Source organism: Fundulus heteroclitus, chromosome 10, assembly GCF_011125445.2.
Source record: "Fundulus heteroclitus isolate FHET01 chromosome 10, MU-UCD_Fhet_4.1, whole genome shotgun sequence".
NCBI classification, from domain to species: domain Eukaryota; kingdom Metazoa; phylum Chordata; class Actinopteri; order Cyprinodontiformes; family Fundulidae; genus Fundulus; species Fundulus heteroclitus.
Genome location: NC_046370.1, coordinates 22,162,888 through 22,185,367, shown reverse-complemented (window position 1 = coordinate 22,185,367; position 22,480 = coordinate 22,162,888). Strand labels below are relative to the sequence as shown.

Sequence of the window (22,480 nt, the reverse complement as noted above, 5' to 3'; positions counted from 1 at the left end):
TATAGACAAAATTGCTTTGCCCAGTTTTGAGATGAGTGATTTGCAGCTTTTAAAAGATTGGTCAGCCCCGTCTTCCATCCATCCATCCATCCAGCCAGCCGCAAAAAGTATATATGTCCATGTTCTTTTTTTTTCTGCGGTTTTCTAGCAAAGGTTTCTGATCACGAAACACATTTTAATGTATACTACGACCTATTTAGTGAAGGAAAAAGCTATTCAAATGAATCTGATTCTAAGTGAAAAAGGTACCCCCTCTAAACCTAAGTTGGTGCCATCCTTGGTGGCAACAACCATTAAGTGTGTGTGATAACTGGCAAAGAGTGGATTTCCTTGTTGTGGAAGAGTGCTGACCCATTTGTTGCTTGTTTTATGGCTGTACAGCATCTCAGTTAGATTTAAATTCTGACAATGACTTTTTTAAATTTTTTTATGTATTCACTTCTTAGCCCTTTGGTGGTGGATTTGATGATTGGCTGTGGATAATTGTCCTGCTACATAACCAAAGTGAACTTGAGCTTTTGTCTGAATCGACAAAAATACCCTGCAGGGTTTTCTGCGAGAGAGCTGAATTCATGGTTCCACCAACTAAAAAATGTCATCTAGTTCCTGAAGCAGCAAAGTGGCCGCAGACACACCTGTCATAGAACATTTGAAAATGTATTTTCTTCAGGTGTTATTTATATTGCTTGATATTCTCTGTATTTCTTTTCAGTGTTTTTAATGGAATATGAAAATGCCCATATATGTTAAAAAATATAGAAATTTCAATTCAGTTCAATTGTATTTATATAGAGCCTATTCACAACCCATGTAATCTCAAGGCACTTTGCAAAATCAAATTCAATAAAATTAGCCTGACAGATTGGTCAGGCTGATTTGTTCCTATCTAAGGAAACCCAGCAGATTGCATCAAGTCTTGACAAGCAGCATTCACTCCTGGTGAAAGAGTGTAGAGCCACAGTGGACAGTCGTCAGCAATCCCTCATACTGAGCATGCATGAAGTGACAGTGGAGAGGAAAACTCCCCTTTAACAGGAAGGAAAAACCTCCACCAGAACCAGGCTCAGAGTGAACGGTCATCTGTCACGACCGGCTGGGGGTTAGAGAAGACAGAGCAGAGACACAAAAAAAGCACAGAAGCGCACATTGATCCAGAAATCAACAAATGACACTCAAATCCACAAATGTTTCCAGTTTTGTAAATTTAGAAAAAGTATAAAATTGGAGTCCACCTGTGGTGAGTTCAGATGATTGAACATGACAAATCTTGTCTTTAAAAGCTCTCACAATTGACATAGCATATCAGAGCAGGAAACTAACAATAGGGTAAAAGCAATTATCTGTAGTCATTTGAGGACAGATGATGTGAAAGTCATAAAATATACTGTGGTTTCCATTATTTTGAGGATTAAAGGGTTTGGAACAACAAAGACTCTCTCTAGATCCAGCTGCCTGAACAGATTAAGAATTCGGGTTAGACTTGCCTTGGTCAGAGAGGTGACCAAGAAATCAGTGGTCATTAAGACATGGCTTCAGTGTTAACTTGTGGAGACAGTTCAACCATTGCTGGTTCACACCGCCAATGAAGTCTTTGTGGTAGATTCCCCTGAATTGCATGGCAGCCAACTTGAATTTAGAAACACACCTCAAGAGATTGGTAGAGCAGGAGAAGCAAGTTTCCCTGGTCTAACAAAGCCAAGCAAACGTTTTGAACTCATTTCCAAGCACCATATCAGAGGAAAAGTACGCATTAGTCATTGCATGGCTTATGCCATCCCTACTGTGAAGCATAGAGGTGGCAGCATCAAACGGTGGGAGCATTTTTCTGATTAAGTAACTGTTTCCTGATCTGTCCTTATATGAAAAAATAACCCATGGCTATGAATGCTTGTATAAGTATCCATTTCAAATTACATTTAATACATTTACAAATATGTCTAAAAGTATGTCTTCAGTGTGTAGATTTTTTTTTATGAAAACTGTTCCCAAATTGATTTTAATATTTGTCTATAATGACACAAAGTATCTCTTGAAGCATTGTTTTTTTTTTATTAAATGATAGATTCAAATCTTTTTTAAGTCACTGCTACCTCAAAAAAATCAAAAACAAAAAAAAAAAAATCCAACCACTGAAAACGTTTTTTGTCACTCTGTTTGGTCTTCTCGTGAATTATTTAGTGTAGCTCAGATATGGGAAGTGCAGTTTTCCTTTCATTTGTCACTCAGAGCTCCATCAGGACATGAAATGAAACAACAAAATAACTAAACAAATTGAAGCTTTCAAGTGGATCAGTCGGCAACAATATTCTGTTGAAATACTAAAGCGCACGGCGGAATGGACGCGACCATCCTCGTTAGAGCAAAAACAAACAGGAGTAGGCAATCTGTGTCCTCCACAAAAAAAAAATAAAAAATTATACTCGTCTCTCTTGATTTAATTCGCATTTAGAAAATCATGAATTAGACACTTTTTGGTTGCTTGTTGTCACAATCTGAACTCGCTGTACAATTCCAGTGTATAATTAATGCACTCAGAGATATTTATTAAAAAAAGTATTATGATAAATACAAGTAGGTAAATTATTATTTTTCCTCTTGTTGTTTGGTTGTTGATTCCACGACTGGGAGACATTTGCTACAAATTGGTGCCATCCCAAACAAAAGAATGTAGGCAGGAGCTTTCTCATATCTATGGTCTATGATTGGTACACCGCAGAATAAATCGGGCAGGCACAAATACTATATGGGATTTATTAAATACGAACGTTTGTGTATTCACGCTATTAAAAAAGGGTCCCTGCCTCATTTTAATAGTTTTAGGATAATAATGGAGCTCCCGGCAGCAGCTGGGAGACATACGGGCCTCAGTTTCAGTATTATACAATTGTTAGAATTTAAATAATACGCTGATTATTGCAATACTCTCAACAAAAGACAGTGCAAAGAGCTCAGTGGAGCATTTCCTTACGTTGTTCGCAAGTCATTAGCATAAAAACGGTGTAATCATGGTGTAATGCTGCGGCATGAGTTGGAGAGCTCAAAATGTTTTTCTGTTGATTGTCATGCAACCGTGTGATTCAAACACCCAATATACAAGCAGCACACAGGCCTCTGTTTATCTGAGAGGCTGGTGTTGTTTTTGATGAATACAGCACAAAAGCCAGTGATTTTCACAAATACATACACTACACACAATATGACAACATTAACAACAAGAACCACTGCAAATAACTGGGTTACTGCTAACATGAGTGCTTAGACTCCAAATAAGGATAAGGCTGATAGAAATATAGCATGTTTGCAAAGCTTGCCACAATCCTGCGACTGTGATGGATAATTGCTGTTGCAGCAACGTGGCCAAACGAAGTTTAACTCGAGTCATGTTCATTAATTCTACAAGCGTGGCTGCCACCAGCTAGCTAAACGTAGTTAAATGTGATCTTTTAGCCCCAACATTAAGGCTTTGAATTTAACTTTAATTGTAAAGGATTTTTATGAGTTCAATCTCTCTTCTGAAATTGCTTTTGGGCTTCATCAGGGTTTTGCTCGTGTCCTCAATCACCAAATAATCATTTGCATACCCAAGGTTGCATTGTACACAGTGGGCTGCAGAAAGCAATCCTCCACAGTGCAGCAGAGTCGCCCCATAATGGTTCTTTGTGCTGGGCAGCTGGGAGTACCGCTACAAGAGATTATTGATCCAAGGGAGGAGCGGACGGCCAATTAGGAAATAGTGCAGCTTTTCCTGGAACGCGCTCTTGTAGCGCCCGTTCCACATGTCAGTTTCACTGTTGTACACTAAACAGGATTACTGTCTTTGCCTCTGTATTGTTGAACACACTTTCCCATTTGCTAAACAGAGACAGCCAACAGCTGTACTGCCTAACAGCTGTACTCTTACTAACAATACATAGTGGATGGGAAAATGATTTCCAGGGGACACTAGATCGCATGTCTAATGTATATTTTGCTGTTTCACAATCCTGTAATGGTTAGTCGTGGATTGCAGAAGAGTGTGGGGTTGCTCATCAAGATATTGTATTGCTTTTTATAAGTTAATTGTTTCTGGGGGTGTGCTCCGATGGCGCAGGGGCAGAGAGCACGACCCATGTACAGTACAGAGGCCTTAGTCCTCGACGCGGCTGACCCGGGTCCGATTCCGGCCTGAGGTCCTTTACAGCATGTCCTCCCCTCTCTCTCAAACCCACTTTCCTGTTAGTCTACTTTGTAAAAATGAGCCACTAGTGCTGCAAAAAAAAAAAAAAAAACATAAAAAAAACAAACAAAAGTTAATTGTTTCTGAACTGATGTTTATACACCATAATTATTCTGAGTCCTCTGATGGGGGATTGCGGTGGGGTTGGCATATAATTAAATTGGAGTATAGTAGACAGCTAATGCAAACATCCTGTTATCGATCCTTTTGAAGCATCACTGAAGACATGATAAGAATTAAAGGTCTTTAGCTTTTACGTCATGCAATTCCAAAATGATCTGCACGTCTCTGTCTCTAAGTGTTGGTTCCTGCTCTTCCATAGCCCTTCAAGTTTTAAATGTAAAAAAACAAAAACGTGTGACGGAAAATCCCCCCAGGTCAGTGATTGCAGAGAACAAGGGTTGTGATTATGAATACATATCTCAGTACACCAACAAAATATAAGTAATATAAGTAATTGAATATACATTTATTTTAGCAGTGACCTAAAGAGAAATAATCACTTTTTATAAAACTCTTATTTTTCTCTTATTGGTGTACATTTTACAGGGTTCCTGTAGCTTTTTTAAAAATCTGGATAAGTATTAAAAAATTTTAATAATTTTAAAAAGTTTGCGTTTCCAGGCACATCATCTAAATCATCTAAATTACTTCTGAACACTAAATGGCTTTTTACATTTATTTACATGTAAATTAGGACTTTATGTTTGGTTTGCTCCATCACAACTTGACTCCAACATACTAATCAGATTGTTTTTGACACACTCGATCAAAATTAAAAAAAAGATAGCAGTTATTCAGTTTATTTATTTGCTTGGCTTGAGGTTTTGGCATACCTCTCTGTGTACGTAGACGAAAGCCTCTTGGACCTTACAGAAAAGCAGTCGCTGCTCCTCTCAGAGGCTTATAGTTTTCACTAAAGCCATATATCACTTCAGCATATTGCCTCGCAGGGAAGATGCATGTGGGTACACACAGAACAAAGAAAATACTATAAAAAAAATATAAAAATCTGTGCCAACTATGGGTTGGAGGTTCACCAGCAAGGACAATGGGCAATTAACTGCCTAAGATTTCAATTCAATTCAGTTTTATTTATATAGCACCAATTCATGAAACATGTCATCTCGAGGCACATTACAAAGTCAAAATCAATCATATTATACAGATTGGTCAAAAATTTCCTATATAAGGGAACCAGTTGATTGCTTCAAAGTACCGACAAGCAGCATTCACTCCTGGAGAAGGGTAGAGCCACAGGGAGAGTCGTCTGCATTGTCCATGGCTTTGCAGCAATCCCTCATACTGAGCAAGCATGAAGCGACAGTGGAAAGAAAAACTCCCCATTAACGGGAAGGAAAAACCTCCAGCAGAACCGGGCTCAGTATGAACGGTCATCTGCCTCGACCGACTGGGGGTTAGAGAAGACAGAGCAGAGACACAACAAGAGAGACAAAAAAGCACAGAAGCACACATTGATCCAGTAATCTGTTCTATATTAGATAGCAGCTAACAGAACGCCAGACCAGGTGTACCTACTATGAAGAAAAAGTAAGACTGTCTACTTTTAAGACCTGTCTCTTAAAAGTAGACAGGGTGTCTGCCTCACAGCAGATTTAGTAGGAGATCCAGATCCATACCAGCAAATAGGTGATGGCTAACCAGCCAAGCACTCTGGTCTGCAAAGTAAAAAATAACCCATTTTGGTAGATATGGACACCCCAATAGCCAATAAAATAAAGCCAAGACACTATGGAACCCTGAAGCTCCCAGTTCTATAGCGGAGCACCCAGCTCTGTGTGCGAGATGATTGGGCTAAAGAGGCACAATGATCTCACAGTTTGCTGATAGTGATTCCTTGTTTATTAGCTATTAAATGCGGAGCTGTGTTCACAAACCATCTGCATGCACCTTTTCCATTTTTGGACGCTTTCAATAAAAATAAAATGTCAGTCACTGACTACGTCCAACCTGACGGATGTTGAACCCAAACTGTTGAACAAAAATGTCAAAACATTGAATCGTCATTTCAGTCATCAGCCATGTAGAAGCCTTCTGTAATTATGCATCCCCAAATGAGACTTTTTCTCAACAGTGAATCACTGTGGCAGCAAATCAGATCTTCAACAATTAGATGTTATGCAATGCATTTGGATTTTTACAGCAGAATATTAATGCCTTTTCTTCTGCGGTCCTTCATTACCAGCCTGATCGACATTTTATCTCAAAGGATTCGGGAGGGGGGAGGAAAACTAAACTCTAACCACTTCTGCCTGATGAATAATAGCCCCAAAAAAGAGAGGAGGCTTTGAGATAGAGATGAGATTTTCTTGGCCTTTTTAGGGGTCTCACCTCGCTCCTTTTAATTCACCAGGGAAAATAAAAAGGCTCAGTCTTCTCTACCTTTGCTTCGTCTCCCTCGTTGGGCACTAAACTCAACACACCTTTCTCCTCCTGCACACGTTACTTATCTCTCTTTGCATCACTCCCTCTTACTCTCACTTCATCCTTTCAAGGCATTGATTTTTCAGAGTGTCTATAAAATATTTACAAAGTGTGGGCAGACTTCTTTTTCTAGGACTTTAAAGAAGGGAAGGAGAGATCATTTTGAAAGGCAGTGGTATAAGGAGAGGAGGAACTGAGGGGAAGAAAAGCAAACGGATAGAAGGAGGCAGATAAGGGCATTGGAAGTCCACCCAAAGTTGTGGCTTGAATACCAATGCTTCACCTTGAACCTACCGATGATTATGAATAAATAAAAAAATGTCTACTGTACTAATGAAAACCACTCGTCATGCTGTATATTGATTGTGACTGTATTTCATCAAATTATACCAAAAAATAAATAAATCTGTGGCCATCATTATTTTTACCTGCTAACTAGCTCAGCATTTAGTAATACTCGGATGAAGATACCAAATCAAAAATTAAAGAATATACACTGAAAGGCTGCATAGACACATACAATACATGACATTACCACCATATTATTCTCCTCTCTACTTAAAAGGGGATTATCCTGCTTTTTAATGCCTTCTTAAAAAGCAGCAGAACCCAATTCAAAGTTCCAGGGGAATTTGGCTTGACATCATTGATAAAATACACAAGAATAGATACAATTTAGGGAGAAATAAAGTGTGATATTAGATGAACAGAAAGCATGTGAGTCTGTTTTTTTAGAGATCTATTAAAAGGAAAATACATATGTTTAAACCGTGTGCATTTGTTTATTTTAAAAGAATGTTCTTGTTTGGCTCTTCTGCCAGTCTATGTGTGGTTATATCATTGTTGCTTTTATTGCTGGCTTTATTGCTGTTTTGGATTGGACTGAACAGTAAATGATTGCTACATTTTATTTGGTCACATTATGTTTTTCTGCCAAATCATCTTAAAAATGTTTGATTTTTGCCAGTGTGTCATAACATGTCCTCAAAACAGACATTAGAAAACGAGTTTCTCTATTCTATTTACATTTCGCATCTTTAATGTAGACATTATTAAAAAAAAGGGCATGTTGTTGTTCTAGCCTGTAATCAACACCCTTTAACCTGTTTTACTCCAGGTGGGAGGGACAATGTACAACACTGGCCGCCACGTGTCTCTGCGACTGGAGAAGGAGCATCTGGTTAACATCTCTGGGGGCCCAATGACATACAGCCACCGTCTGGAGGAGATCCGACTACACTTCGGTAGTGAGGATGGACAGGGCTCGGAACACTTGCTGAATGGACAGGCCTTCTCTGGAGAGGTGTGTAGATGCAATTGTATTTCATTCAAAAATGTTGAACAATTCTTTGCTTGTCAATGGAATAGAAATGGAAAATGCTAAATTAGTTCAAATGAGCTCTGTTACACAGCAAATCAACTGTGGCCTATTTGTAAGCTTTAATGAGAATTCTCCAGGAAATCAGTTCAGACACACCAGAAAATGTGTAACAGAAATATTTGTCCCATTTTTCAAAAGTAGGATGTTCATTTCTTTGAAACAAAGTGACAGATGCTTCAACTTTAAAACACAGTTAGTTTTATTCATGAAACCGACTTTTTAAACTTTTGTAAACATTGGTGTAGGGAAGCAGAATCTGCCCGGTATTTACATATTAAAAGGTTAGTCCTCTATTTACATCAATAACTGTGACATGAGAAAGGACAATGTCTATAGGGCTTGAAATTAGGCATAATATTATGACCACTAGTGAAGTAAAGAACACTGATAATCACTTCATTCTGGTACCTGCTAGTGGGTTGAATAAGTTAGGCATTAAATCAATTGGGATAAGTAATTTCTTTTATTGTCCCACAATGGGGAAATCTAGGGGTGACAGTGGCAAAAACACATAGTTAGATACTAGATCATTAAGGAAAAATCAAGCTAATTCAAGCTAAAGTTAGTTCTAAAGCAACAGAGAATGAAAGGCAAAAATAAAAGTCAAAATAAAACCAGATAAATTCCAATTATCGATAATATGGCATATTCTTATATAAAATGAGATATTCAAGCTAAAGAGCGGGATAGCAGCAACCGATTCACACAATGATGTGAAACAAATATTAAATATGCATGAATGTACAAGCAACACCCAGAGTAGCACAAAATGTGTGCAAATGGACATCAGCATCTGAGAGACAACGTAAATAATTCCTGATCGGATCAGGTCCCATGCAACCATTAGCATGTTGTAAACACTTATTGAGTCTGTTGTGAACAACAGAGATTATAAAGTCTAGCAGCAGCTGGAAGGAAGGACCAGAAACGCAGAAGCGTTTCTTTGCACATCTAAAGTGCAGCAGTCTGTCACTGAAGAGCTCTCCAACCCCGCAACAGCTCCATGGATAGGGTGGGAGACATTCCCCATCATGAAGTTTATCTTTCTTAAAGTCCTTCTGTCTCCCACTCCCTGCACTGGGTGCAAGGGGCATCCCAGGTCAAAGCTGGACCTCATAATTAGTTTTCTAAGTCAGTTCCTTTCAGCTACAGATAAGCTGCTCCTCTAACAAACCACACCACAGAAGATGGCTAATGCCACCACAGACTCAAAGAAGGTCCTCAGAAGCACCCCTTGCACTCCAAAAGATCTCAGTCACCTCAGCAAGTAAAGTCTCATCAGAACCTTCTTGTAAATAGCATCTGTGTTGTGACTCCAGTCCTGTTTATTGTTAAGGTGCTTTCCAAGTCCACTATCTCAATACTAGTTCCCTGGATATTAATTGCTATCAATGGGATGGGTGTGCAGTGAAAGTCCCCCACCAGCTCCTTTGTCTGTACTCTGTCGTCCTCATATGTGGTGAGACCAACTATAGCAGAGTCAACAGAAAACTTATGAAGGTGGCAGCCTAGTGAGCTGATGGAGAAATCTGCAGTGTAGTGCGTGAACAGAAATGGTCCCAACACAATTCCCTGCGGTGCTCCCATATGGCAACTCGACCTGTCAGTGAAACACCCTTGTGTCCTAACATACTGCAGTCGACCAGTGAGGAATACAATATCCACACGGACAGTCTACTCCTGTCTTTTAGAAGGCTTGTTTGGATGTCAAACAAGACATCAAAGAAACAAACAACGTCAAACAAAATCAAAGAATATTATTCTTACAGCTCTCCCAGGATTCTCCAGGTCTGCCAGATCTTGGTGCACCAGGTAGATGATGGCATCATCCACCCTGATGCTAGGCTGCTAGCCAAACTTCAGTGGATCCAATGAATGGTCCAATTCTGTCCTTAGAGTTGATGTGTTAGAAGCAGGAACAATGGACAAGGGTGAGGATTTAAGCAAGTCAAATGCACTGTATATTGCAGTTTCATGCAGAGACACTGTAAACAGCACCAATGATGACGAAATGGGCCTCAGAACCAGACTAAATTATCTACTGGTGATGTGTTGGTAGCTGATATAGCAGTACTCATTCTAGGGTCTTTCAGTTGTGGCGTGCTGTTTTCTGGTTAGCCTTTAGTTTACTTTAATACAATGAAACGATGACAGGGAGATAATAACCCCTGGAAAATGAAAAATATATATAAAAAAAATTACAATTAACCAGCGGTGAGTAGGAGAGAACTGTAAAAGTAAGAAAACATAACTTGGAAATAAATCAGACAAATTACGGTGGAAGACACCTTACATGACTGCCAAATACCAAAAGACATTGAATTCTTACAAACCAGCAAACACCTCCTTACACCTTGCAGATATTTACTTTTTATGCCAAGTGGTATTGATCAATAGCCATGGTGACCATACTCAATGGAATCACTACTGAGATAAAGTTTGATAATGGGGAAAAGTGCATAATTTCTCTGTAGAATTTTGAGCCTTGTTTTTTTTAAAACAGTGACATTTTCTAATACAAAACAAGCAGTGTTTAATCTGGCCTTTTAATCATGCATTTTCAGTTGGGTTTGCCAGATCTTCAGTCAGTGCAATTTAAAGTGAGGATTGTGAAACTGGATGACCTGGACATTTTGACATTGATGAAACTATTAATTATTCTCTCTTGCAGAAAATTCCAAAGAATGTCTGACCTTCACTTTACAATTTTTGTCTCAAGTCTAGTTTATACAGCAGCACTGTGATCCATAGTAAACCAGGAAGTTCACTTTTGAATGGTTCACATAAAAAAGCAAAAAAAGCAAAAGTATTTTGGAGTTTGGACCTAAGTTAAATTATTTTGGACAAGCTATTTACACTCAAAAACCCTCCTATCACACTGAATTATAAAAATCCTGCAAAGAAAACTGGGCCAAATAAACAACTCGCTGCCAAGTATCACTATTGCTTGATGCCAGTTTTTGTCATCAAGAGTGGCACAACCAGGTTTTAGGTTTAGGGAGTAATTAACTTTTTAATAAAGGCTGAGATTGATTTGAACAGCTCCGACCCCCCCAGATTACCTTTGTCCATATTTTCTTGTTTTGACCTGGAACATTTAAGTGTGGAAAAAAAGCAGAGTAAATGTGTACAGGGGGGCAAAGAATTTCTTCTTTTTTTATTTATTTTTTTTGCACAGTGATAGAAATTGTCCATGACTGAATGTATTCAATGTTTTTATGTTTGTTCTGTTACACTCAAGCCTCAGTGGATGTTGCAGTTCACGGCCCATTTTATTCATTCGCCAAGCCTGCTTCTACCACACTTCTCGCAATTTTGTGTAATTTTATTCGACTCAAAATGATAAGGGCAGCCCCTCTGCGCAGTAACCTGAATTACCACCAGTGAAGTCAAGTTGAATGGAATGTGGAGAGACCATAAGAGAGCCAAGACATGTTGTACTGAGTTCATTTCAGCAACAAGACAGCAAGGTGTCATTTAGAGTATGTTGGGGATTTACCAAACATGCTGCAGTAAAACTGGAGCTTGTTTTGACTTTAAATACACACATCTTCATGGTGTGATAGGTATTTAAGAACCTTACTGCTGTAAAAATCAAATTTTACTGATTACTTAAAGCAGTACATAAAAAAAAAAATAATAATAATAATAATAATAATAATAATACAAATAATAATAATACAAATAATAATAATACAAATAATAATAATAATAATAATAATAATAATAATAATAATAATAATAATAATAATAATAATAATAATAATAATAATAATAGGTGTCTTCATTTAGGTAGGCAGGCAAAAATAAGCATCACTTCTGCTGAGATTGGATGGTAGTGGAGTTTCTGAGGCCCATTATGTCTCTGCAGCACATATACTTGAATTATAGTAATTTTGAACCATTTAGTCAGATGGCATGCAACAGCTTCTGACCTAATAAGCTGGCAAACCAGACTGATAATGTGTAGCACTCTACTTTCTGCACATTATCAATCTAGGTCTGCTTCAATTGAATCCATTCGGGGGAAAGGAGGGACATTCAACAGAACTTTCCAAGCTGATTGGGTTAAGCGAAACCTAGTGCCTGCCTACCAAAGTTTTGTTTTAGCCAATCACGGGAAAAAATGAACATGTCGTAAGCAGCAGGCGCCTTGAGAAACTACAAGTTACGCTGGTCAAGGTGCGCTTATTTGAATAGTGACGCTCGTGACAATTGGGGATTCTGACAAAAGCAACAGCTGTGAATGTGTCCTCCTCTGCTGCCATATTTATTTTGGTTTGGCACTTGCTTTCATCATATGCCGTGCCTTAATCCATAATACTGCAGCGAGATAGGCCTGTCTTGTTTTTGGTTCAGGCCCGGGACAAAATGGATTCTTGTGTGTTTGTGAACACACAAATACCATGAGAATTCAGCTTGCAAGCAAGGTTACTAACTCAGTAGTAAAAATGGCAACAAGTTAACCAGAAATATTTTGTCCCTAAACTAACGCTCAGTTATGATTCTATGCCTCAAAGTGTTTGTGAATTACACAAATATATTTTGTGGTTTCTGTTGCTGTCCTTTTTCTTTCATTTTGTTGCTATGATGCATAGGAGAATTAAAAGTTCTGTAAGTTCTGTAATTCTCTCTTGACCAAATTCTGACTGACGGTGACCCCTTTTTTGTTTTGTCAGTGCTTGGAGTTGATCACAAAAGTTGGCAGCTGTTTTCTGTTTGTGACAAGTTACTCGATTATGCTGGAAAATACAAATGTTATAATCCAATCTTGTCGGGATTGCTGAAAGAAGTCACTTTTGAGGACAGTTTGATCCCACTGTCTATTTGTTTCAGTATTTTTGGGCAAAATGATTAACAACCCAACACTTGAGACAGTCCTCTGGACAATCATTCATGTCCTGAAGCCTCTGAGAGTCTGTCCTGGAAGTTATTTATGATCCAAAATAAAATTATTTTAGGTGTAATATTCCCAACAGCAGTTTTCTTACCATGCTTCCTTCCATTCCTCTTTTAACCTGAAAACTGAGCTGCTCATGGAAATACTGTGTCTAACTTCAGTTCACACAGATTAAAATTAAATAGTGTCACAGTTCACCACCTAAAATTTTAATTTAAATTCACATGCTCCGACATGTTAATTTACAATTTTTCACAGGACATAGCCTTCTAAAACAGCTTGCTCAAAGTCGGTGGATGACATCATGCATCAATTATGTTGTTTACATCCTCATGTAATAATGATGCAAATCTATTTAGATTTAGTAGCTTCTATCCAGCCCTTTGTGCTCACAAAACTCTATTTTATGATGAACAAATTAGAATAAAGTTTTGTGTAATTTAATATTTAGAATGGAAAAGTAATGTATGTTTTATTCACGATTACATATGAAAGAGCCATAAGCCTAAGTATGAATCTATTCATGCACAAGGAGTAGACAATTAGTTAATTTATCTAATTTAGAGATTGCTGCGCTCTTGTTTTCACTACTTGTACAATGGAGAATGAAAAACAATTAGGTGGCGTAATGTCTAAAGGTTTGTCTTTGGCCTCTCCACTTTTCACCTGTAAGCCAATATTTAAACTAAAGTATGCTCACACATGGTGAAGAATGCGGTTTTTAGACACAACTCAAACATTGTCAAAATCTTTTCACATTTTGTTGCATTACAACCACAAACATCCATGTATTTTATTGCCATTTTTTTTGTGATGGATCAAAACACTATAGTGCATATTTGAGAGCATGACGAAGATTAAGAAACGCATCATAACAGTCAGAGATAAAAAATTGAAGGCATGGTTAAGCAACAAAGCATTAGCCCAAACTTTAGATATCTCACTGTGCCACCGCCGCAATATAGTCCAGTTTGAAGCATTCACCCAGACAGCTTCTACGCTGTTGAGCCTGGGATGCATATAAACACAGGTGCGTGCATGCACATACACAAACGTTGTTGATCTGAAGATGGAAATAGTCACCCTGGACACACGGGCTAAGCAAAGGGATCATTAATCAGGAGGAAAGAAATCTGGAGGTGGAGCAGAAATCCTTTGCTCGTGCGGGAGCATCTCTTGACATGACAACTGTTAGTAATACTCTCCACAACACTGGTATTAATGGAAAAGAGTCAAAAGAAAGAAAATGTAGAAAGACAGCCTTATTTGCAGTTTTTTTAAAAAACATGTAGGGGACATGGCGATCATGTAGAAGGGCGCGCTATTCAATACCAAATGCTATGTTTGGTCAAAAACTAACTAAAAATTCCGGACACACCATGTCCATGGTGAAAAAAGCTAGTGGTGTCATAATAAAGAGGAAGACATTGAAAAGGACAGGAAAAAAAATTAAAGCCAGGGTCAGCAGATGCCGAGCCACAGTAGCTTAAGACCTCCAAACTTGGTGTGGCCTTCAGATTAGCTCAAGAACTGCAGATAGTTTCATGACATGGTTTTCCATGCTGAGAACTGCATCAAAGCTCTAGTTAGAATTATTTAATGTTTGATGCAGTGGTGTAAAGCCTGCTGCCAATAGACTGCAGCAGTGGAGACTGATGTACTCTGGAGTTATGAATCATGCCTCTCTGTCTGGTAACATGATTGATGTGTATGGGTTTAGTAGTTACCAGGAGAATGGTACATGCCTGATTGCATTGTCTCAAGTATAAGTTTGGTACACAGTGTTAGGAGCTGTTTTTCAGGAGTTGGGCTTGGACCCTAAGTTCCAGTGAAAGAAATTCGTAATGCTTTCAGCATAACAAGATATTCTGGACAACTTCATGTGCCTTACTTTGTTGGAACAGTTGAGGAATGGCCGTGACGACTGCAGAGCAGAGCACAAAGCAAAGCTTGTTAAGACAAAAATGAGCAGGTTTAAAACTTAGTGGAACTTAACTACCCTTAACTGGTCTTCCCAATGACCCCTTGGTCAGTGAATGCAGGAGTTAAGGAGTTGGTCCTGCAATTGGAGGGTAGCTGGTTCAATCCCCGCTCCAACTGTCTCAGTCATTGTGTCCTTGGGCAAGACACTTCCCCCAAATTGCCTGCTGGTGGTGGTCAGAGGGCCTGGTGGTACTGATGCTCCAGGGCAGCTGTGGCTACTAACATAGCTCACCACCATCGGGGTGTGAATGACTGATTGTAGTGTGAAGTGCTTTGGGGTCATCAGACTACTTAAAGCACTATACAAGTACAAGCCATTAGGTATTTATTGGAGTGAAGACTGCAACCAAGGCCTTCTTGTCCTCTTGAATGCACTTCTAGACGAATGGTTAAAGATTCTCATACACATACTCCTAAACCTTGTAGAAAGCCTTCCAAGAAGAGTTGCAGCTGTTATACAAGGGTTTGACTGACGTTGTATTAAACCCTATGAATTAGGAATGGGATGTTCCTCTAGTGCATGTTATGTGAGGATAAACCAGCTAATATGTTTTTAGCAATATAGCGCATTTTGTCTTGCACTGCAGATTTGAAACACATCTAATTTTATTCGGTCCAAAATTGCCTGCTGTCATCTCATGTACATTTGCTAACATTCTTAATATAGGCACTTGTTACTGCGCTCTGTTTGAACTGATTCTGGTTGTCAAAGTTTTTTCTTTTTTTTTTTCTTTTTTTTTCTTGCACACCTACAGCCTGCAGGGAGCCATATGACATTCTTAATGAGCTTTCACATCATGGCAGCAATTTTTGCATCAGTGCTTCGGGCAGGAATAAAGTTGTCTTGGTGATGACAGTTAAGCATTTAACTCTGTACACATAGCTCCCTCACGGCACACACCTGAACCTGCGGTGCTGAGCTTTGGCATGCTCAATTTTTTTTTTGACGAGTGAAACAATTAGCTTTCTTGGCTTTGATTGTTTCAACAAACTCATGAGTCACTCACGCCACTGCATTCCGCCGGCATCATTATATGAATAACCAATTTGTGTGGCAACAAAATAATTGCAGCCTTGACAGGCAAATTTATTATAATTAATGATAATCATTTATCCTTCCTCAGTGAGAGAGAGATATTCTAATCCTAACAAAACATGTTTACTGCGTCCTTGGGAGGATGGAGAGCTCCGGTACCCGAGCCTAAAAGGACGTATCACCTACCCTTTACCCCCTTCATGTTTTGCTTCACCCCTGCCTTCACTTGCTGACTTACGCTTTGGGGTGAACTTTGTGTTTGAGGACTTCAGAGTTCGAGAATAAAGGTTTGGTGGAGATGTGCAGCTGAAATGTGATGTTGTACAGAGCGTCCTCAAGGCAGGAAGAAATAAGGGGAAAAGGTTATGTTGGCAGCAGATTTCCCTTTCCAAATGGATATGTATGACAAATATGCCCTCAAAATATTTACACCATTCTGTCTTACTACAATTATATTGCAGCCTGAATGCTCAGAAAATAAGGAAAATGCAGCAAAGTTGTTTGCCCTGGGCCTTGCCTTTCAGGTTGCAATAACTTGCCAAAAGCTTTTTCTAAATTATTATTAACAACACACAAAAGAGAAGCAAGGACATAACACTGAACAGTGCAGAAGTTGATCATTGACGTTACAAATCCAAAATATTCTTTTTTAAAGCATTGTGCCTGTCTTTCATGTTTCCATGCAGGACTGGAGTAATATTGTGATGGCATAGATGCTTTTAATCTTAAAGACTGGGAGGTCATTACCAAAGACGATCCAGTGTAAAAATGCGAAAAACTGGTGATCAGTTCAGTAAGAGTTTGATTGCTCTAATGACATATTATTGATTAGGGTATTACATATTTTCAATGCCATCAATTCACAAGATGTAAAAAACAGATTATTTTTGTTTTATTTTTTTAACCATGCCACTAAAAAAAACTGGTAAAATTGAAAACATTTATTTTGGCTTTGTTTGAAATTGAGTATATATGTAAGGATCACCACAGAGGGCCCAGAAATTCAGCCACAACACAGGAGGGAGAAAAACAATTAATTTAATTTATTGAAAGTCCTTTAGAAAGAAAGCGCAGGGAATGGATCGTCACAGGAGGCTCTGTCGATAAGAAGAAACAGGATGATGATTGGGGTCTTTTGATAAATCAGAATGTTTAAGTTCACTCCAACCCACCTGCAATAACTTGAGGCAACCTGGACTGCAGTGGCTTCAGTGATGTTCCAGTAAACAAGAACTTGGGAGCACAGAAACCTGATCTGGTCACATGGGCATGGGGGTGTGAATAGGGAAGGCAACAAGCGCTCCTCTTGAGCTTGTGAGGGCTAAGGCACGACGGTGCAGATGAACAATCCTTTCAAACAGATCCTTAGAGAATATCCAAAAGTGAGGTCAACAAATAGGCAAACTATACTCAGGGGGGTCCAGGCAGAACTCATAGGTCAAAATGCAGAACGCGGGTCAATGTCCAGATAGCAAACAAACAAGAGGAAGCCATTTTGGGCGTGGCATAAAAGGAGAGATCTGTGGACCTGAAGGTGGTCAAAAACAAGAGGTCAAAAGTTCATGAAAAGAGGCCAGATTTCTACTAGCAAAAATGTAGTTGATTATCTGACAAGGAGGGTGAGACTGAGGTGATCTGAAATAGTCCAGAGTGCAGGTGCAGCCGGGAGACAATCAGTCATGGTGCAGGTGAGCTGAGTCAGACTGATTAGTTCAGAGAAGGCAGAGGAGACACAGTGGTGATCCAAAACATGGACATGATGTGGAGGAGCATGAATCATAACAATACAGACACTTCCAAACAAACACAGGCATAAACCTCTGTCAGAGGAAATGTTCAAGCCACAATGTTGACATGGCCTGCATGGACAGGCATGAGATGGAGGTTGAAGTTAAGCTGCTGCTGTTGAATCTGAGCTATTAAAGTAGATAGTCACAGTGAGTTTGGCGAGTAGTTGTGAAGTGGGGTGAGAGGAGCTCCAACAAAGCCACGGTTATTTGCTTATTTCTCAATGTCACTCAGAAGTCGCGGAGTGGTGGCCTAGTGGTTAGAGCAGTGCACTTGCGCTCTGAGAAGGTTGCAAGTACCTAGTTTGATCCCCACCGTCTGCACTCTGGGTCCCTGAGCAAGACCCTTAACCCCCGTTTGCTCCCCAGGCGCCGCACAGTGGCAGCCCACTGCTCCCCAAGGGGATGGGTTAAGATGCAGAAGTGAATTTCTCCATTGTGAGATCAATAAAGTTCAATTATTATTTCCATCAACATTTTTCAATGCACATTTTGAAGTATCACATTAGAAGAAGATTTGACGGAAACGGCAAAATTTGAGTTAAAAGGTTTACGCTCGCTTGAGGTGGTTTCTGACTTAAAAAAAAAAACAGTAAATAGGCTAAAGAAGAGATAATAATGCATTTGTCGAATCAGTTCTGATGTACCCTCACAGGTCTGATCAGCTGTTTCTGTTGCCGGCATCTTTCTCAGGTGTCCCCATAATGCTATAAAAACGGGTCTTAAGCAACAACAAGTAGGTGTGGACTGACGAAGAGATGTGAGCATTTCAAAGTCTCAAACATTAAAAAGATTAAATAAAATAAAAATACTTGGTACATTCATTAAAGCCTCACTCCATTACTGATCTGTGGTCCGTGCTAGTTAGCAACCTCTACTTCCTGTTTATTACAGCTAACGTCAACATACGATGGCGTGTGTGTGTGTGATATTGTAAAAGTTTGCTAAAAAAAAACATGAGGATTGGATCGAAACACAGCTAGCATGACCCAATGTGAGTGAAATAAGATGTAGCTTGGAGTGGTTGTTCTTTGCAGCTATATTGAAGAACAGCATCATAAAATTACCTATAGATAAATCAATAAATCATTGCAGAAATACTAGCTTAACATTTGACACATCTTTTTAACTTAAATCTTATTTACTGAAGCAAACGTGATTAAACCCTAAAATCACATTAGTAAATATGTGTTCCTAAACAATGATTTGTTTGCTTAAACCAGTGCATTATCATGTTGCCCAAGTTAGTCATGATATTTTTCTTTAGGGTATACATTTTATTCGGATTATCATCTGTATGAAGCCTTAAACCAGTGGAGCCCTGAGTGATTTACTTTAGCCAGTCATGGAAACAAAATGTGGCATTGTTGGTCACCAACAATGCCACATTAACTTTGGCCTTTTAAAGCCCCGTAGACTATTTGTTGCAAATCCCCCTGCAGCTGGTTTGAATCTTAACGCCCTCTTAGGCTGGTCGTGGATATCCCACTCAGACACTATCACTGCACTTTAAGAGCTGATTGTTTGCAACTTTTTCCTCGCAGCTGATTTGCAAACATTGCAAAGGATTAATTAGGAGTATTAATGTTGTTTTTGAGTAAGGAGATGAGAAGGAATCAGAGAAGCTTAAGGTCATTAGATACTGTACCTTAAAAAAAGTGACACTAAAGGTTGTACATTAAACAGAAAAACCCGAACATCTCTGAAATAATTTTTTTCTGAGCTAACAGCAAATAAAAAAAACGTCCCTTTCGTCTGTCACCCTACTGCCCCGTGGACAAATCCCCGCCCAGCCTTCGTTACTTCACACTCCAATATGATGTTTCTTGCTCCCCAGCTCTTATTTTCCTCTTTCCTCGCAGATAGAAAGGTGGCTATGCATGTCCTTGAAACATGAACAAGGAGAGCAATATTTCAACTTTTTAAAGCTGAATATCCTTCTGAAATGGCAACCCGTGGGAGTGGTGGTGAACTGGTTTGTGTGTGTGTGTGTGTGTGTGTGTGTGTGTTTGTTTGGGTCTGCTCCCCTGGAGCAACTTCACAGTCTAATCTGAAAATGAAACACCTTGCTCATCCTGCTAAAATATTCCAAATAATATTTCTCCACAAGGCTGACTTATGTTTTTGCACAGCGAGAGAACACTCAGCCACCTTTATTATCCTCTGATATAAGAAACAGGAGGAAACAGGTTAGAAGACAGCAAAAAGGTTGAAACTGCCTTCTGGAATTGGTATAAAAAAGTGTCTGAATAAAAAATGGAAAAATAATTTAATTTCTCTTGAAATAAAATTTCAATGCAAATAAATTTTGTTTTATGTGAACAAACTGTGCATCTTGGTAATCCTGTGCGCAGCATGTAGGGCAAAATCCGAGCATCCTTCTGGCGATCATTAAATTTATTTAATTGTTTCTTTTAATAAGTTTACCGCAGGCTTTTTGATGGATTTCCTTCCCTCTAGTGTGCCACTGTTGTGTGTTTATTTCAGTCCATTGTGAAAACTCGAGACAGGTGATCCATCACAGGAAAGAATTCCTCTGTTTCATTTTTCTGCCAAAGCTGTATTAAAGAAAGGCCACAACTCTTGCTGTCTGAAGATGATGTTTGCTGGACTTGATTTCAAGAAAAACCCTTTGAGCAAACTGGTTCCAGTGCGAAACCCCTCTCCCAGTGCAAGGAGGAACTCTGGCAACCCAAACGTTGTTGCTCCTGAAAAACCAAACCTATTCTTTTACAGCACCTGTTAAAAACTGGATCTAGCACCAGCTTTTGTTTCGCACCGCGCGGTTTGATTGAAAAACGCAGTTAATGTACCGTTTTGCAAAAGAATATGTGAGGAAGCTTCGTGGAAGCATTAAGTTTACAGCATTGCCTCGGCCTGAGCAAGCACGTGGTGACAGCAGGAAGGAATGACTTCCTTTTGACGGTGCGATATTACAGCTGACAGTGTAATACATTTACTTGACACAATTCATTACAATGGAGGATGTAGTTTGTCATCTGGGTTGTAGTCGAACAACAAATACAGTAGTGCGCCCCTGGTCCCCCTCAGGAGGAAGTGACAAACCTGTTATCGCTTAAAGAGGTACCCCAGGAAAGAGTGTGACATACGGACGATGTTACATGCAAGACGGTCCTTGGTTCGAATCCTGGCCAGGACGTTTTTGCATCCTGGCCAGGATAATTCATGGCTTTAACCAATAAGAGGTGACACAAATAATTCATGGCTTTAACCAATATAGAAAATTATTTGCTGCGTGAGTATGAATTGAAGTTTACACCCCTTTAAACATCAAATATATTCAACCGAGTATTATCACAGAATGAAAGACTCCATTTACTGCTAAAGAAACAATCCAGCTATATTTAATTCAAATCCTGTCAAGTGTCTCAGAAGGATTTGCCACAGGCAGCTGCTGCAAAGATTTAAAATCCCCATCAATCACAGAAACATCTCTTGTGTGTCCTCTTTCTAGCAGAGCCGTGCACATGGAAAATCGCAATTGAACTAATATTGCCGCGGCAGATTATCATCACAGAGATGTTGATGTGGAAGCTTGTTCTGTTTTATTTTCTCTTCCTCTAATTATCATTAATCACTATTATACGGCACATTTCGCCCACGTCTAGTCTGTGGCGTATTCATTTCTGAGAAACTTGGATTAATATCAAATCAGAACATCAGTGTGTGGTTAATTTTTATTTATTTATTTTTTAGAAACACCAGCTGAAATAATTATTAAATGAAAGCAAAATATTCAAGTTAGAAGATTATCAGGAAATGTAAACTACATTCTCTCCACTAATGGATTGAGAGAGAATGATTTCTGGCCCAGTTATAACAGAGAAGCAGTCGAGTTGAAACAGAAAATGCATAATCTTTCTCTGATTGGTCTTTGTGGCAACAGGAGGGGTCTGTTTGTTAGTTTTATGGGTCCATGCTCCGGTTAATCTGAGGGAGGAGGGCAGATAGATGGAAGCTGGGATGGAGAGTGTCATTTCCAGCCCAACGTTTATACGCAGCACTGAACACCTTCCCTCTGCTATCGACTTGCTGTCTTCATATTTCCGTATCCCCGGAGGCCAGGCCAGCCATCATGCCATAAAGAGGCTGTCACGACCCTCTGAAACAAGCCCCCCCCTCCCCGCCCCTCCATGGAACCCCCACACACTTTGGAGATCTCCGGCCAACGAGCCCTTCACACCCAATTCGGCCTCATCGAAAACCCCTCCAGTTTTGTAAAGCTTGGCATGTAACTGCAACAGAAGCCCCTAACTCTTTATGTGGACAGTATACCACGTTGTTATAGGCCATAATATTTGCCTGGATGCCATTTAGAGGGACATAAAATAGTACAGGACACATAGGACTTCTGAGACTATTTTATTCCGTTATTGATTCCATTTTTTTTTTTCAGTTTAAAACCAGGAATAAAAATTGATTACACACAAACACAGTGCCTTTCCGAAAAGAAAAAAAAAAAATCAGGAGTTTGTTTCCCTTGAGTTTAAATCTAAAATGACACGGTTATGTGTCATGTTAGATTTCTTTTAGCTATTTGGCTTGAGAGCCCAAGTTTATTTTTCCACCATGCACAGTGAGTGAGATATAAAGGGAAAAATACTAAGGTAAGGTAAAGAAAATGACAAAGTTTAAATAGCGGCTACATTTAAATCTCTTGTTTCTTGAGGATATGTCACCTCTTATTCAAAAGCCTTTTTTTCATTTCTGA

General features: G+C 39.2%; 1 protein-coding gene across 1 annotated transcript in view; it reads left to right on the top strand.

Annotated features, from left to right (window-relative positions):
- Positions 1–22,480, top strand: part of ca10a (carbonic anhydrase Xa) — a 365,114-nt gene that overhangs the window by 297,037 nt on the left and 45,597 nt on the right. Inside the window, exon 4 of the mRNA XM_036142346.1 lies at positions 7,779–7,964. Coding sequence (XP_035998239.1) covers positions 7,779–7,964 — 186 coding nt within the window. The remainder of the gene's footprint in view (positions 1–7,778; positions 7,965–22,480) is intronic.